General features: G+C 40.2%; 2 protein-coding genes across 2 annotated transcripts in view; both read left to right on the top strand.

Annotated features, from left to right (window-relative positions):
- LOC142158176 (uncharacterized) overlaps positions 1 to 19,273 on the top strand; it is a 101,822-nt gene that overhangs the window by 14,892 nt on the left and 67,657 nt on the right. Inside the window, exons 2-6 of the mRNA XM_075211886.1 lie at positions 8,233 to 8,403; positions 8,570 to 8,761; positions 8,841 to 8,940; positions 9,061 to 9,158; positions 9,320 to 9,431. Coding sequence (XP_075067987.1) covers positions 8,910 to 8,940; positions 9,061 to 9,158; positions 9,320 to 9,431 — 241 coding nt within the window. The 5' untranslated portion in view covers positions 8,233 to 8,403; positions 8,570 to 8,761; positions 8,841 to 8,909. The remainder of the gene's footprint in view (positions 1 to 8,232; positions 8,404 to 8,569; positions 8,762 to 8,840; positions 8,941 to 9,060; positions 9,159 to 9,319; positions 9,432 to 19,273) is intronic.
- LOC142158178 (uncharacterized) lies at positions 14,497 to 16,291 on the top strand (the record flags this gene model as incomplete). Its single annotated transcript, XM_075211887.1, has 1 exon — positions 14,497 to 16,291. A coding segment is annotated over one exon (1,683 nt), but the record flags the coding sequence as incomplete, so codon positions are not given.

The following is a 19,273-nucleotide window of genomic DNA, read 5'->3' on the forward strand; positions in this document are numbered from 1 at the left end:
GGTAAATAGGTCACATCCTGATGCTAAACATAGCCTGTGTCCAAATCTGTATAAAAAAAGCACTGTCTTGTACACTGAAATGTATCATTCTGATGTTCCATCTGACCTGACCACTGATACCTTAAATCAGTGGAACTGTCCTTGTCAGGACACTTGAGCAATAAACATAACTTTGCTTCAAGACCCTGCTTGACAACTTCTTCAACATTGCTGTAATCCTGTGACCTGCCGATTAGTCCCTAAAATCTAATCTGTTCTCCGGCTGATCCTGAGGTTGGACGCAGCTCTCCAGTACCACTGCTCTGACGCTACCCATGCAACTCTGGCCAGGGTGATAGGCCAGGCGGGATTCATCCACAGCAACCCTGACCCATAGTAAACGGTCCGGAGTTACCAGCACAGGAGTACACTAGCAGTGACAGTTACCCAGAAGGAACTGAGTGCCATAAAGGAGCATTGTAAGCCCCTCCTACTGTGGCAGGAGGGTGCATTATGGATAACGTAAGGAAACGGTGGCAAAGTAAGCCCAGCCGGTTCCCAGCAACAACAGATGGGGTGGCATAGGCTGTCCATCCTGTCACACACTTTCAAATGCGTACTTTCTTTTACGCAGGTGCGCTCCCCCTCCCCTAAAGTTTGACACCCCCTGTGAGGCGAAATGGACACTCCACATGTGATTGACACCCACTGGCCGCCCCCAGGTTTGCCACATCCCACCCCTTCCTCCCTCGGTTTCCCATATTCACAACCCCCCTGCAAAAATGCCCAGCATCAGGAACACACTGTACCAGGAACTAACTGCTGTGCAGCGCAACTTTTGACCGTGTCACATGGGTGGCAGGTTGTAGCGAATCCCTGGTGCAGGGCGACGGTATTTTTGTCGGGCGGAGCGCCGGGCAAATAAAGCGTGAGGAGAACACTGCAGCGTCATTGCTCATGCAGAAAGAGGAGGGATGGCAGTGTTCTTATCAGTCTCCAGTCAGATTGCTGAGTGCCTTTGCTCACACATAAACAGGGGTAGCAGACAGTGTTCTTGTCATTTTCTCTAGTCTCCAGTCAAATTGCTGAGTGTCATTGATATGGACTCAGTCCACAGAAGAGCAGGAGCACCAAGCAGCTCCTGGCACCAGTCATGATGATACTAATCCCTCTATGTCATCCACTAAAGCCTGTGCGCAAGTGCACAGTGGTTTTAAGTCAGGGAAACAGTAATGTTAGGTAAAGAAAAAACACCTGTAATCAAGGCAAAGTTAACTGTAGAAAAACATAAAATTGCCAACATATGCCAATCTACACACGCAGTGGCAAGGAAAGAATCAGGCTTTCGCCTTTCTGTATGAGTGCTAGTTCTGCAACTGGCAGTGAGGCATCTTCTGCTAAGATCTATCATGATGGTGCAAGACCTTATCATTCTGAGTCCAAAAGAGGAGCCAAAATACATTTATGTGTAAAAGCTGAGCTGGATAAAAACAGTAAGGCAGTAAAAGAAACGGTATGTTCAGAAATTACACAAATCCCTGAGGAGAGTCTATCCACAAGTGCTATGTCTAAGCCTGACCTTTCTGATACTGTACTCATAAAGAAGCCTCCTTTCACCATTTCTGAAAATGTGTGAATGAGCAGCCCAAGTGTAGCTGGTGATACACCAATTGTGGAGGCGACTTTAGATTTGCAACAGGATGAAGGGGATATTTGTGTAGCTGACAATGGCGTTAATGAGGATGTTGATGACGATGATGTTGTTTATGTAAGTCCTGCACCAGTGGAATCAGTTCTTGCCAGTGATAAGAAGCCCATTGTCATGCCTGGGCAAAAGACCAAAAAATCCACCTCTTATGTGTGGAATTATATTTACCCAAATCCTAACAGTTGTCTAGCCATTTGGAGTGTTTGTAAAGCCACTGTCCGTAGAGGTAGGGACCTTAACCATCTAGGAACGTCATCCATGTTACGCCATTTGAAGAGAGTTCATGGCAAGCTGTTAAAAAAATCTAAAACTTATGCTAAAAAAATAACAACAAGTAGTCCAGCATCAACTAGCTTCCTTCTCTCAGCTAGATCCCAGCACCTGCAATCTATACCGACAACACCTTCCTCATCAATATTCTCACTAGTGATCGGAGTTAGTCCTGCATCCAAGATGCTAAGGCTAGATGACTCCTCCCCTATCAAGGATTCTTCTGAATAATTCTTGACTGTTAAGCCCCCTGCTGCTGCTGGCACAGTGGCTAAGTGGTTAGCACTTCTGCCTCACAGCACTGGGGTCATGAGTTCAATTCCTGTCCATGGCCTTATCTGTGTAGAGTTTGTATGTTCTCCCTGGGTTTGCGTGGGTTTCCTCCGGGTGTTCCGGTTTTCTCCCACACTCCAAAAAAACATACTGGTAGGTTAATTGGGTGCTATCAAAAATTGACCCTAGTCTGTCTCTCTCTCTGTGTGTATATTAGGGATTATAGACTAAGCTCCAATGGGGCAGGGACTGATGTGAATGAGTTCTCTGTACAGTGCAGCGGAATCAGTGGCGCTATATAAATAAATGGTGATGATGATGAACCCAGAAGCAGACCAAGAAGACTACTAGTAATTGACAACAATTCATTGTTAATCCTTTGCAAGAGGAAGCAAGTATGAAAGCTGTCACCCAGTTGCAAAGCGGATCACAGACGCCATGGCGACTATGCTAGTATTAGATCAGTGTCCAATATCCACAATTAATGCTATTGGTTTTAGACAGTTAATTGAGGTCATGTGTCCCTGTTACCAAATTCCATCACAACACCATTTTACTAGAAAAGCAATTCCTCACCTCTACCAGAAGGTTCGTAAAAATTTAATTATTGGGCTAGAAAATGCCATTCTACCAACTGTACACTGAACCACAGATATGGGGACAAGCTGAACTGGGCAAACTAAAGTTTATATGACTGTCACAGCCCACTGGGTTGGTAAATCGCCTTCAGCAGCAGAATGTACCCAACAACACCAGATTTTTCAGAGGCAGGCTACTCTGGTTATCACCGGCTTCACTAAGAGGAATACTGCTGACAACCTGTTAGAAAAACTAAGGGATGTCATTGCAACATGGCTTATCCTGTTTGGGCTCTCCTCAGGATATGTCATTTCTGATAATGCCACCAAAATTGTGAGAGCAATACAACTGGGTGAATTCCATCATATTCCCTGTTTTGCTCACACAATCAACTTTGTGGTACAGAGCTTTTTGAAAAATGACAGGGACGTGCAGGAGATGCTGTCTGTGGGCTGAAAAATTTCGGGATCTTTCCGGCATTCAGCAACTGCATGTAGGAGTTTGTAGCACCTACAACAATAATTTAATTTGCTCTGCAACCAACTGAAGCCAGAAGTAGTAACAAGGTAGAATTCCACCCTTAATATGCTTGTGTGGATGCGAAAAGCCATCCACGCTTACTCCTGAAGCTATGACATTGGGAAAGGAGAGGGAATGTATTTTAGTCCAGCGCAGTGGAAACTACTTACCTTGTTGTGCAAGGTGCTGAAACCATTCGATATGATCACCTGTGAAGTGAGTTCAGACCTTGCCAACTTTGGCCAAGTGATTCCCTTAATTAGACTTTTGGAAAGCAGCTTGAGAAATCGAAGGAGGAGATTAAACAAAGCAATTACAATAAGTATGTTGGACTTATAGAGCAAGTACTTTATTCGCTTTGCCAGGATGCAAGAGTTATCAACATCTTGAAATCGGATCACTATATTTTGGCATCTGTGCTTGATCCTATGTTTAAGAGCTGTGTATTTTCTTTATTTCCAACTGACCCAGGTCTCAAGAGATGCAATGAGCTCTTGGTGAGCAGTTTGACAGTTCAAGTGGTACGTGACCCAACAGCGTCTCCTCCTTCAGTTTCTCAAGCTGCTGCTGCTAGGAAAAAACTAAGTTTTTCCAAGAGACCCAGGGATGATGCAGATGAGAGAGCGCAACATTTTGACGTCTATTCTAAAAGAATTGCCAAAAAATGGCACCTCTGCCGCAACTCCACCTGATCCCACTATCAACCTCCAAAGAATGATGGAGGATTATTTTATTGACAGCATAGAAATAGACACGTCAGACAGTCCCTTTACTTACTGGAAAAAAGGGCAATTGGAGACTCGTGTACAAACTCGCTTTGCCCACCCAAAAGTGTGTACTCGGAAAGAGTTCTCAGCACAACTGGGAGCCTTGTTATCATTCGGCGTAGAAGGCTTCTTACTAAAAATGTGGAAAAGATGTTCATCAAAATGAACTACAAATTCCACGAGGAAGGCCTTTACCAGCAATTACATCAAAAAACATAGACTTCTGTAATGGTGGATTCCAGTGGGGACGAATTAATATTGTGTGAGGATGATGTACATACACACTGATAAGGATGAGGCTGAAGATGATGACAACAACATCTTGCCACTGTCGAGTTCATTGACGGCCCTGTTGGGTTACCTGCCTTAAGCCCATTGGTAGCTTGTTTTGTGAGGTTCCAAATAAACTGAGCATTTCAGCCACAAAAGAGGCACTCCTTCGCTGAAGTGATTGGTTTGTTAAACTGTACATGTCCATTTTAACATATTACCAAGGACAAATCCATCTTCCACTGACATTTAGGCCTTGGTCTATCAACTTGTGTAACAGTCGAAAATTTCGGTGTCAGCAGTATTATTAGGTCGCCAATTCACATGGTGGATAGTATGATTAGGTAGACAATTCAAATGTAGACGGTATTATTTATTATAGGGATATTGTTAGGGACAGGGTTAGAGTTAGCGATAATACTTTCTACATTTGAATTGTCAACCTAATAAATACGGTCTGCATTTCTATTGTCCTAATAAATATGTTGATGTCATTATATTGTGCGAATTGATAACCTCTAGTCTGCCGCCCATCAATCATATTATGTCAATCCGACATAAGGGTGGGTGGGATTCCACAAGGACAATTCCATCTTGCACCACTTTTATTTTCTGCCACTGCTGTCTGGCAATGTTTCCTAAATGTGCTATGAACTGCCGTGTGTTTGTGCCAATACTAATCGACAGAGCAACCAGGCAGCGTGCTGCAGTCTTAGAGTTCATTGACAGCACTGTTAGCTTACTTGCCTTAAGCCCGTTGTTAGCTTGTTTTGTGGTGGCCCTGGTTTCTTGACACTGCTGTGTAACACTGGCAATGTTTGGAAGATGTGCTATAAACTGCTATGTGTGCCATTGCTCTAACCAGTCTTAAAGTTCATTGACAGCATATATACATAAACAGAAAATACCGCACCAAGCAAAGTTCTCATTTGACATCCCTATATTTGGCTGTCTGATTTTTAGCCACTCGGGAAATACAAAAATATTGTTGCCTGAGAGGCGCACCCTCACACATAATAATCCAAGAGTATAGAAGAAACAAAAAGAAATGTATAGAGGGGCACTCTGAAATGTAAGTCAAATAGTTCAAAAGTATAACCTTTATTATGTCGGAATAAAATAAGAGCATTTTTAATCCAGAAAAAGCTAGCAAAATAATTTAAAAGAAAGGGAGTAAATGTGATAACATGTGAGAGAGAAATATAAAATTGCGGATCAACCGCAAAGAAAAATGTGTCTGCCTGATGAATAGAATATTTTTTAACACCAATAGATTTAATTATTATTGTTATCATCCAGGTATCAATAGTTGTATTAAGATCACACCTAAATTTGTAAGTGAAATGATGTTTTACTGTATGATATAGCACTACTAACATAACTAGTCGATATTATTTCAGCTTAGATTTAGTCTATCTACATAAGACTTAGGCAAATATATAGTAGTTATGTTCTCATATAAATATAACACCATAAAGCCAAAATAAAGGCTATTGTTTTATAAAAATGAAAAAAAAAAAATCATATAGTAATCAGTTTGTAGCATTGAAACATTAGAATAACTATATGATTGCATGATATAGTCATAATCAGAGGATCATCATTAGAAATGCCCATAAGATCATGATCATACTGATGCAGGTGATCTAATAAGGTAGTCTTCCTAATATAGCAGGGCAACTTGATATTATAGCTTAATTATTGAAGTGGTTAAAAGCAATCAAGTTTGGAATCCGGGTAAGGCTGAAGGTGCCACACCCTATGAGAGATAGGTAGTGCTGTATGAAAAATAATTTTTTTAGGTGTGAGTCGGGCAGAATAGAGCGAATGCCAATGCGCAATTCGCTTAGGAAGCTTTGTCAAGGTAACCCGAGAGTCTGGGCAGTGTGCTTTATATAGCCGGAGGGGCGAGCCTCATCATGACATCACTTGTTTCGGCCAATTACTGGTGCCGTCAAATGACTGATTGACGGCATCCTAATTCAATGAGAGGTATCCACATTACAGATATCCCGCCTCCCCTAGAAAATCATTGGTTCTTATCAATAAGGAAAATAATACTGATAAACACAGAGATTCCAAGCCCCTCCGGCTATATAAAGCACACTGCCCAGACTCTCGGGTTACCTTGACCAAGCTTCCTAAGCGAAACGCGCGTTGCGCTCGCTCTGTTCTGCCTGACTACCTAATACCTAACAAAAATATTTTTCATACAGCATTATCTATCTCTCATAGGGTCTGGCACCTTCAGCTTTACCCGGATTCTAAACTAGATTGCTTTTAACCACTTCAATAATTAAGCTATAATATCAAGTAGCCCTGCTATATTAGAGAGAGACTACCTTTTTAGATCACCTGTATCAGCTTGATCATGATCTTATGGGCATTTCTAATGATGATCCTCTGATTATATATCATGCAATCATATAGTTATTCTAATATATGAATGCTACAAACTGATTACTATATGAATATCTGATTTTTATTTTATTTTTTTAATTTTTCTAACACATTAGCCTTTATTTTGACTTTATGGTGTTATAATTATATGAGAGAACATAATTACTTTATATTTGCCTAAGTCTTATTTAGACAGACTAGATCTAAGCTGAAACAATATCGGCTAGTTATGTTAGTAGTGCTATATCATACAGTAAAACATTATTTGCCTTACAAATTTAGGTGTGATCTTAATTCAACTATTGACACCTGGATGATAACAATAATAATTACATATATTGGTGTATAAAAATATTCCATTCATCATGCAGAGTTTTCTTTACGGTTGATTCGCAATTTTATATTTCTTTCTCGCATGTTATCACATTCACTCCCTTGCTTTTAAATTATTTCGCTATCTTTTTCTGGATTATAGATACTCTTATTTTAATCCGACATAATAAAGGTTATACTTTTTTTTTTTTTTACTTTTTATTAGAAACATCTTTTTCCAATAGAAAATGCATTACAGAATCTCGAGAGGTATATCAGAAATAGGTAACACTTTTTTTTACATACAACAGGACACTTAAACACTCTTGTGGTTCTCTCGTACTTGGAAGATAATTGTATATTTATCTAATACTGCAAAGATGTTATTTTATAAAGGTTATACTTTTTTAACTATTTGTGATTTACATCTGAGTGCCCCTCTATACACTTCTTTTTGTTTCTAATATACTTTTAGTTCATTGACGGCACTGTTAGCTTAGCTGCCTTTAGCCCAATGTTAGCTTGTTTTGTTGGGGGCCGAAACAAACCAAGCACTTCAGCCAGAAAAGTGGTTCTCCTTGTCGCTAAAGTTCTTGGTTTGTTAAACTACCTGCCACCCCTTCTGTTTCTGTGTGAGTTTGTTACACCTTTTTAACATATGGGTGGATATGAGGTCCCAAAGACAATTCCATCTTGCACCACTTTTCTTTTCTGACACTGTTTGCTAGATGTGCTATGAATTGCCGTGTGTTTGCTCTGTCGCTTAGCATCCAGCTAGCTTGTTGCATTCTTTGGCCGAAAGTATATGAAAATAATATTGTGACCTGTGAGGTAGTCAAAATTGACTGGAAATTAGTGTTATTGAGGTTAATAATAATGACGGAACAAAAAAAAGCAAAATTATATGATTTTAGCATATGTTAGCAATGTTTCTAAATAATACTGATCAAAAACCAAAACGCGCAAGAACAGTTTTGCCAAAACACGAAGTTAATACAGATCCAAAAGCAAAACATGGAGGTCAGTGAACATCTCTAATTATTTGCTGCAATTATCTTCTGTGAGATCCTCTATAGAATCATTTTTATTTTAAAGTTTATTCTTCCCATGAGCCTTTCCTCTCTGGCTCACAGGATGTTGTGCATTCTCACTTAGGTACTTTCTGCTCTGCCTCAGTCCTCTCAACTGAACAGCTGTAAATGAGCAGCAGGTAGACAGTCTCAGACAGAAGTATCAGTCCCACAATCTTCAGAGGTGTTCGGGGCGGCTGTAGATAGAGGACTCAGATAGGTGGACTCAGTGAAGGTGTCTGGAGCTGCAGAAAAGGTAAATGCTATATACACTCCACTTTCTGGTAGATAGTAAAGTTACATTTAGGATATGGGCCGTAATTATACAATCGAACATTATTATTATTTTGCACAATTAACACCTAAATAAAATTCCAAATATGTGGCTCTTCATTCATCTTAATTTCTCTCTCATTACACAGGATTACAGAGTAGTGATAAAGAGATCTGGTGAGTGTGTGACCCCCAGGAGCTGCTCCTGTGTTTCAGGAGTATTGAACAGGCCCAAGAGCCCCATCACTGTGCCTGAACCTCATTCACTGACACTTCGAGGAAACATTGACCAGAAGATCCTGGACCTGACCAACAAGAACATTCACCTGGTGACTGGAGAGGTGAATGCTGAAAATGGGACGTAATACAGTAACATTAGGGGATGTGTCTGGATGATGACTGTGTCATTGTGTATGTTAGGTTCCAATAAGGTGTCAGGATGAATGGGAGAATTTAGAAGGGCCCAAGGGTCTGTACAAGGACTTGAGGATGGAGCATCACCGGATTCTCACATCACTGGGTAAGAGGAGATTTTCATTTATTGTAAAAGAGGAGAGCCGTTTTGAGGGCCACCTAGATATACACATTGTCTGATAATCATATATAAGCAACATAATCAGTCCCTATGTGTTTTCTACAGATGGATCCAGTAGCAGAAATACCCCAGAGAGATATCTCAGTCCTTTGTATGCACAGTATTGTACACAGGAAAATCCCATTGTCCCACAGGAGTATCAGGTAGATTTTAGGATCTCGACAAATCCCAAAATGACTATTCATTATATTATCTGTATACAAGCTGTGTGGATCTTATATACTGATATTCTTCTGTTTCATATAATTTTATTAAATCAGATATGATTAATTATGATATTTTTATTATTTTGTGGACTATTTAGGATGACGTCCTGACTGATATTAAAAGAGAAATTATAGATGGAGAGGAAGAGATGTATGTGAGAGGTGATCAGCAGTGTAAGGAGGAGGAAATCCCTACAGATATCAGCACAGGTGAGTAATAAACAGTTATTATAGAAAAAGAGTAACATATTCTTTTTATTCACTCACGAAAAAATGAATTTATTCTACAGATTCCTCTGTCAGTGCAAACTAATGAGGAAAAAGTATCTGTGGGGGAGTCAGGAGCCATCAACCCCTATTAGACTCTTGTTCTCCTCCTCTCATCATATTATTGTGTGCTACCAGCCCAGAGATCTCACCAGTCTCCTCCTCGCACTGTCTGGTATATCTCATTGGATGTCAGTCTGACTTCATGAAATTACCCATGAACCTTCTGTATACTACCTCCTGTGACAGTATCCATAACAATCTCCCTGTACTACCACATGTGACATTACCGTGAATATTTTATCCTCAGCTGTATATTATCACTGAACTACTAATGCAGAATATGAGATTATTCTCCTCTCACTAAGATCACATACACCCCATTACAAAGTACACTTCACTCAAACTCAACCTTCTCGGACACACCTGTCATTGCACAATAGGTCCTCTCCAATCTATGTGCTTGGATGCTCTATACAATTGTTCTTTATTCTGCTGATCTGACTCTGTATGGTGCTTTGGCCTTATACTTTACTTTGTGCTGTTGCACATCTGTGCCCTACTCCATACCCCTAATCTGTCCTGATACTCCTTTGCTCTGTGCAAGGTTGTAAGAGCTAAGAGCAGTGTAAACCCATATCCAGGACTCACTGTTAGTTTAACCCACATCTACTCTATTTTCTCTAACATCCCTTGGGGGACACTGGGACCTTGGGGTATAGTTTAGGACAGGCGAAACGCTGGCACTTTAACTTTTAGTTAAAACAAAAGCTGGCTCCACCCCCTCTATTCCCCACCTTCTGCTAGAGGCCAGTCTAGTTCAAGTGCCCAGCGAAGCGGGCTGTGCATGGGGCTGCTTAGCTGTTTTAACTTTTTATGAGGTAAGTGAAACTCTCTCTCAGCATAGTGCTGAGAGAGGGAGGGTAGAATTGCAGTGTGTTTCCTGAGCTGGCTTTGTTTTTACTAAAAGCAGCCTTTTTAATTTGGTAAAGATAAGGTTCTATTTTTAGCTAAGGGAACAGGGTCAGGCAAGGGTCACTGTCTCAGTGAGCCCTGCTAGGCTTTGGATTGGTTGAGGTGCTTGTCATTCTTAGACGATAGCCAGTCCAGAGCTGGACCCTGGGGGGGGGGGGGGGGGGTTGTGTTTTCCTCTTGTGCACGTCCTCCGTGGTAGACTCTCACTCCTCGTGTGTAGACACCTGAATAGGCAGCCATCTTAAAAGCTCCTGCTTCTCCCCTTTTCTATCCTGTATACTGTAAGGTAAAGGGTTGGGGGTGGTGTGTCTAGCCTTTGTATTTTTTATACACTAAAGTGCTTTTGGCTGTATTGCAGGCTCACTTTCTCTTGTAGTTTCTGTGCTGCTTGTTATCTGTATTGTGTGTATTTCACTGTACTGTTTTGTCCTATCTTTGAACATGTCTAAGAGGAAAAAATCTACACTTGGCAGGGCTGGTGCTACTATGCTAAGTTTCACCTGTGCTGTATGTCATGTTAAGTTACCGTCTGGGCAGCCAGGAACGCAGGCTCTATGTGTTTCCTGTCGGCCCACGGAGACTACTCCTGGTGAAACAGTTGCTGTCTGTTCAAGCACGGAGGCGCCTGCTTGGGCTCGGTCTCTATTTAATACGGTCAAACTGCTTGCTCAGAGGGTACAGTCTCAGGCTGCTCAATCTTCTGATTCAGCTTCCTTAGTTCAGGTTTTGCCTGTTACTGCTCCAGTGCAGTCTGTAGAACCAGCCTGGGTACAGGGTCTTGCATCCTCAGTACAAGTTCTGGTGGCGGTCTCTTCCTCCTTGGAGAGGATGATGCAGTCGGCTGCACCGACTTCCTCACGTAAGCGGAGGCGGGTGGCGGCACCTCTTCTGGGACATGAGTCTGATTCTGATTGTGGTTCCCAGGAAGAGGGTGAGTTACCGCTGGGCTCTGACATAGATGCTGCTTCTCTGGTGGAGGAGGTTCCACCTGATCATCAAAGTGTGGAGGAGTTAATTCAGGCTGTGCGTCAGGTATTGATATTCCTGAGGAACAAGTCCCTGAGGCTTCTGGATCCTCTCTTTTTGAAAGACGCAAGAGGAGGAAAATTGTTTTTCCAGCCTCTCCCCATTTGGAAGAGTTGCTGTTGAAATCTTGGACTTCCCCAGACAGGAAGATTCAGGTGACTAAGCGACTGCAGTCGTGTTATCCATTTCCCCCTGAAGTTTCTCGCTAAGTGGGAGACGCTTCCTCAGGTGGATGCAGCTGTGGCAAGGTTGGCAAAGGTAACTACTATTCCTCTTCCTAACCAGGCCACTCTTAAGGATGGTACAGACCGGAAGGTTGAGACCGTTCTTAAGTCCATTTTTGTGGCAGCGGGCGCTTCTTTGGGGCCTGCTTTGGCATCAGCAAAGCTGTTGATCGCTGGTCAGAACAATTGTCAGAAGGTTTGTTGGCAGGCAGGCCATCTTCTGAACTTCTTCCTTTAGTGGAGCAGATTCAGAGAGCAACAGATTATTTAGGAGAAGCTGCTATGGAAGCGGGGATGATTGGAGCGCGCATTTCTGCCTTGGCAGTTGCAGCGCGTCAGACTCTTTGGCTAAAGTCCTGGGAGGCTGATGTAGAGTCCAAAAAGGCTCTTGAGTCCATTCCTTTTTCTGGAGGTGTTCTGTTTGGACCTCAGCTTGATTCCTTTATTAGTCAGAGCACTTTCCTCCCGGTCAGTGTTCCCAAGCAGAGGATGTCCAGATTTCGGTCCTTTCGTTCCGCAGGCAGATCTCGAGGACAATATTCCTCAGGACAATCCTCTAGAGGTCAGCCATCTACTCCTAGAGGTGGTTTGCAGCAGGGACGTCAGGCCTGGTCTGCGCGACGTCCAGCTGCAAAGCCGGCAGACAAACAGTCTGCATGACGGGGGATTTTGCTCCTCCACTGTCGTCAGTGGTGGGAGCCCGTCTTCTGCGGTTCAGGGATCGGTGGTGTCAGTCCACTAACGATGTCTGGATTCGGGGAGTGGTGAACCAGAGTTACAAGATCGATCTGCTCGGTCTTCCTCCCAGATGATTCTTCACCACTGGGCTTCCGTCATGTCCGAGAAAGCGATTGGCTTTCATCAAAGCGATTCAATCCCTTCTGTCTTCCGGAGTGGTTTTTCCAGTTCCTCATTCTCAAAGAGGTTTGAGGTTTTATTCCAATCTTTTTCTTGTGACAAAACCAGACGGCTCATTCAGAGCGATTCTCAATCTAAAGGCTTTGAACACTCAGGTCAGAGTGCCCAGCTTCAAGATGAAATCTTTATCTCTCGAAAGCCGGTTTCAGCCAAAATATATCATAGACTCTGGAGGACATATATTGGTTGGTGCGAAAAAAAGGGATATCCTATATCTTCTTTTTGTCTGGCCAGGTTATTCAGGTTTCTGCAGGATGGCTTGGATGCAGGTTTGCGTCTTAGTTCTCTTAGGGGTCAGGTGTCATCTCTTTCAATTTTCTTTCAAAGAAAATTTGCTGTCATTCCTGACGTGCAAACTTTCATTCAGGGTGTTCTCCATGTTCAACCTCCTTATATTCCTCTGGTTCCGCCATGGGATTTGAATTTGGTGTTGAGGGCTTTACAGCATCCACCATTTGAACCCTTGAATTCGGTGAATTTCAAATTTCTAACTTTGAAAACGGTTTATCTTTTAGCTATTTCTACGGCACGCAGAGTTTCAGAGCTTGCGGCTTTGTCTTGCAAGCCTCCTCTGCTAGTTTTTCATGAGGACAGGGCAGTTCTTCGAACTAAGCCCTCCTTCCTCCCTAAAGTTGTATCTAAGTTTCATTTGAATCAGGATATTGTCATTCCGGCTCTAACTGATTCCTTGTCTTCCAATAACGGTAACTATTCGTTATCTTGATGTTGTTCGTGCCTTGCGAATTTATGTTAAAAGATCTCAGAAGTTACGTAAAACTGAGGATCTTTTGATTCTTTATGATGCTCACAAAAGAGGCTGGCCAGCTTCTAAGGTGACCATTGCTAGATGGATTACGAATGTTATCCGCCAGGCTTACAGTGGGGCTGGGGAGCCTGTCCCAGATAATCTACGGGCGCATTCTACAAGATCTGTAAGTGCTTCCTGGGCGGTCCGCCATGGTGCCTCCAGTGAACAGTTTAAAGCGGCCACGTGGTCTTCTGTACACACTTTCACAAAGTTTTACAGATTTAATGTGTTTGCCTCTAGGGATGCAAGTTTTGGGAGAAAGGTGCTTCGGGCCGTTTCTTCTGAGCATTCCCTCCCGTGAGACAGCTTTGGGATGTCCCCAAGGTCCCGGTGTCCCCCAATGGATGTCAGAGAAAATGGGATTTTTATACTTATGTAAAATCCGTTTCTCTTAATCCGTTGGGGGACACCGGGCGCCCACCATTAACGCTCTGGTTTTTCTTTCTGTTTGACATATTGTTTGATTGTTAAGAGAATGTTGTGTGTTAAATTTATTCTCTTTTCTTTGGTTCTCTCTATCTCCCTTTCTGCGGGCTAGGTTAAACATAGACTGACCTCTAGCAGGACGTGGGGTATAGAGGGGGTGGGGCCAGATCTTTTGTTTTAACTAATGGTTAAAGTGCCAGCGTTTCGCCTGTCCTACTCTATACTCCAAGGTCCCAATGTCCCCCAATGGATTAAGAGAAACGGATTTTACGTAAGTATAAAAATCCCACTTTTGAGGCTTCAGGGTTTGTGTACGAGATCAGTGTGTAGTTGGACAATGTCACTGACTAATGAGGTTTCCTGGCCGATGAGTGTTCTAGGATGCTGGCTGGGCCATGTGTATGCTTAGGAAATTGTAGTCGCCAATGTCCACATTTTGGCTGGAATTGTCCAGGCTGAATGCACTTTGCATGTCACTGTGACTAGGTTTAAGCAATGTGCTCAGTAGTGCAGTTTTCTAATTATAATGAAGTGTTTGTAGTTTGCATATTGAATTTAAGCAGCTGGACATTTCAACATTCTCATAGTATGAAAATGTTGGGAATTTAAATATGTTAAAAATGTAAAATAAAATGTCTGTATCCATACACTTATTTTATTTCCAGCAGATGGATGCGTACTCAGGAATATCTCAAAGGGAAAAATAATTTTGTCTACGTATTTTGAAACAGAAGATAACATCACACATGATTCTCCAGAAGGAAAGCCCACTACCCTAACTGTACATACAATACTTTACAGAGCAGATAAATCATCTGTTCCCTCTAATCATGAAGAATATTCTCCTGATAATGTAGATATTTTTACACATAGTATAGCTCATACAGATGATAAAATATTTATATGTTCTGAGGGTGGTAATTGTTTTACACAGAAATCAAATCTTGTTGAACATCAGACAACTCACACAGGCAAGAAACCGTTTATATGTTCTGAGTGTGGGAAATGTTTTACACAGAAATCAAATCTTGTTGAACATCTGAGAACTCACACAGGTGAGAAACCGTTTACATGTTCTGAATGTGGGAAATGTTTTAGACTTAAATCAACTCTTGTTAAACATGAGAGAACTCACACAGGTGAGAAACCGTTTATATGTTCTGAGTGTGGGAAAAGTTTTACGCAGAAATCAGCTCTTGTTGGCCATCAGAGAACTCACACAGGTGAGAAACCGTTTACATGTTCTCAGTGTGGGAAATGTTTTAGACTTAAATCAACTCTTGTTAAACATGAGAGAACTCACACAGGTGAGAAACCATTTATATGTTCTGAGTGTGGGAAATGTTTTAAACGTAAATCATCTCTAGTTGAACATCTGAGAACTCACACAGGTGAGAAACCGTTTACATGTTTTGAGTGTGGGAAATGGTTTACACAGAAATCAAATCTTGTTGAACATCAGAGAATTCACACAGGTGAGAAACCGTTTATATGTTCTGAGTGTGGGAAATGTTTTAGACTTAAATCCTCTCTAGTTGAACATCTGAGAACTCACACAGGTGAGAAACCATTTATATGTTCTGAGTGTGGGAAATGGTTTACACAGAAATCATCTCTTGTTGAACATCAGACAACTCACACAGGTGAGAAACAGTTTACATGTTCTGAGTGTGGGAAATGTTTTACACAGAAATCATCTCTTGTTCAACATCAGAGAACTCACACAGGTGAGAAACCGTTTACATGTGCTGAGTGTGGGAAATGTTTTGCACATAAATCAGCTTTTGTTAAACATCAGAGAACTCACACAAGTGAGAAACCATTTACATGTACTGAGTGTGGGAAATGTTTTGCACAGAAATCACATCTTGTTGTACATCAGAGAACTCACACAGGTGAGAAACCGTTTACATGTTCTGAGTGTGGGAAATGTTTTACACAGAAGTCAGCTATTGTTAATCATCAGAGAATTCACACAGGTGAGAAACCGTTTAGTTGTTCTCAGTGTGGGAAATGTTTTACACTGAAATTCTATCTTGTTACACATCAGACAACTCACACAAGTGAGAAACCATTTACATGTGCTGAGTGTGGGAAATGTTTTGCACGTAAATCAGCTTTTGTTGAACATCAGAGAACTCACACACGTGAGAAACCATTTACATGTGCTGAGTGTGGGAAGTGTTTTAAATGTAAATCATCTCTAGTTAAACATCAGAGAAATCACACAGGTGAGAAACCATTTTCATGTGGTGAGTATGGGAAATGTTTTACAAAGAAGTCTCTTGTACATCAAAAAATTCATACAGGTTAAAATCAATTGGATATGAAACAAGTTTACTAATATAGCACTCTAAATATTGAAAAGTCAATTGATTATAATAATATCAATTAAAAATAATTATGTTCTGTGTGTGTTTATATGTATGGATGTATGTAATTTTATATATATATATATATATATATATATAAGAATTTCCAACTGTTTTTTTATTAAACAAATAAAAGGGGTACAACAAATCTCTGTGTCATCTAAGTACTTAAAATACCATATCAGAGGTATTTTTCTACATTTGTTATAAATAAAACATACATTTTAAGTAACACAATATCCTAGTTCTTCATTTCTAGTATCTTCCAAGTATTATGAAGAAGAATTAATATAGAAAAATTATGTTTATTACCCACATCACTGTGCACATACTATTTTTTTGTATCCTGTTCCTAGAAAGCCCCATTAAATGACCACACACTTTTATATTTCATAGGCCACGCCTACTCCGGTACTTTATAGTATAGCAACATCCAATTCTCTCACAGTTATCTATGTAATATTTACTGTCGCATGGCAGTATAAAACCCATAATCAATAATATATGTATGCAAAAGCATTTACTTACAACGTTGTTAAAGCAGTTTTTAATTTTACGCACAGTACATACAACAAGGTTTGCACCTGACACATATATTCTCAATAGTACCTCACACTGCAACAAAGATATCATGTATCTCAAATGGGGGCCAGTTTGGCCAGTCACTGTGGCCATAGTAACTCATAAAACACAAACACCACTTAACCATTTAAAACACCATATTCCTGTTTGCAATACACCATCCCATAAATCATATGCACAGTCCTACAATTCTACAGCATTGCAGGAGATATAGTGCAGGTTAGGGATGGGTACAACGCAGCATAATGCATACAGCATTGCAGGGGTTAACAATCAGCATGGCACTAGGTCAGCCATCATGAAAGCATGGAAGGATTAAATCACTGTCCTTAGCTGATAACACAGAACAGAAGCATTATATGCTGGCTATATAACCATTCACATCTCTAAATTCACAATTTATTTCAAACCAATTCCTGTAAGCAGACACTTCTATGAGCACAGTATGATCCCTTAACAGCACAGTATCTCCTATGAACTCTATTTTGTCTAGCGTTATCATGCTTAAAAATTCATATCCTAAAACAAACCCACAAATTGTCCAATTTTTCCTTATTTCCACCTATATTCACTCATAATCAAATATGCTATCTCACAACCATAATTTTGCATAAAATGCATACAATTCCTATTTATGAAACATAATCCCTGCATAGTCACATATTAATCACATATCACAATAAACTATTGTCTAAACTCCAAATCTTATTCTGGACAGCACATTGTCTGTCTCGTATCTAAAATGAACATGCATATTAGCCATAGTCTACACCATTTTATAAATACAATAATAATAATGTAAACTACAGTCTCCATCATCTACCATTTAATCTACTCCACGTACAATGTATCAATAGTATTTAAACATCAATTACAACATCCCAGCGTAATTTAATCTAAGCACCATTTCTCCCAGTATTCGCATATAAAGGTATAGAGAAAGGAAAACATGTCTAGTAGGGGCACTCTTGATTATTTGTTAATATAAAACATACTTTTTATTGATTCATTTAAAAACTGTGTTAGAGTCCCAAATTAGTACCATAGTACTACTAGTAGCGAAATAAAACCAAAAATAATAAACTAATTACTCGAGTTGAAATAAACTGAAAACAAATATAAATTTAAAATTGGCAGAACTAACTGCCTTGCCTCGCTGTGTTTATAATATTTCCCTAGTTATACTGTATATGGGTAACTATGATCCTCATGCTGCCCTATTAAATGATATTATAAACCAATTTATTAGGAGAAATACTTCCCTTAGAAACAGGGGGAGTGTATATTATCCTGTCTACGTATATAGGTTGTCATAGTTTCTAGTGCAATAGCGTATTATATCTTCCAGATTAAATTTATTCTTAATAAGATTAGTTACTCAATATATTGGAGTATATAACCAATTGGATATTGATCTTAACCATGTGAAGTTATACCAAGACACTAGTCAGATTATCAATATATCTATTGCGTCTTTAATAGGGTATTCAGCTTACTAGGTTGACTATCTTAAGGAATATTGTTTGCAGCGTGTCCTATTATTTATTATTTCACATTGGTAGGATTATATTCTCCTTACCATTTACGGATCAATATATTAGTGCTATCAAATTGTCTGCTAGTAGCTGTTAATCCGATATCCTATTAAGATCTATACCTGAATCCCTATTATCTGGTTCTCATATATGAGTTCTGAGTAATAAACCCTATTGCCTACATTTATGTTTGCTCCCTTAGGCTTAATATATCTCCCAAACCCTGTTCTTATAGCAGCAGCATGGATCACAGTTATAAACAACACAGCGAGGTGAATGGCGACGCGCGTTTCGCTTACTCGCTTTGACCAGGCAAAAAAACCTATATACGTAGACAAGATAATATACACTCCCCCTGTTTCTAAGGGAAGTATTTCTCCTAATAAATTGGTTTATAATATCATTTAATAGGGCAGCATGAGGATCATAGTTACCCATATACAGTATAACTAGGGAAATATACATTATAAACACAGCGAGGCAAGGCAGTTCTGCCAATTTTAAATTTATATTTGTTTTCAGTTTATTTCAACTCGAGTAATTAGTTTATTATTTTTGGTTTTATTTCGCTACTAGTAGTACTATGGTACTAATTTGGGACTCTAACACAGTTTTTAAATGAATCAATAAAAAGTATGTTTTATATTAACAAATAATCAAGAGTGCCCCTACTAGACATGTTTTCCTTTCTCTCTACCTTTATATGCGAATACTAGTTTCACATGTGTAGGGTGCACCAACCCAGCTAAATTGACGATATATATAAATAACAATAGACTGGGTATATGATTACCTGGTGCGTCGCTATATCTTTCTTCTACAATATTTCTCCCAGTATGCAGCACAACACTTACACACCAGTATAATGCACATATCCCATAATACTCTTTCCCAAGTCACCATATCCACATAGGGCCAC

This window comes from Mixophyes fleayi, chromosome 5 (assembly GCF_038048845.1).
Source record: "Mixophyes fleayi isolate aMixFle1 chromosome 5, aMixFle1.hap1, whole genome shotgun sequence".
NCBI lineage: Eukaryota > Metazoa > Chordata > Amphibia > Anura > Limnodynastidae > Mixophyes > Mixophyes fleayi.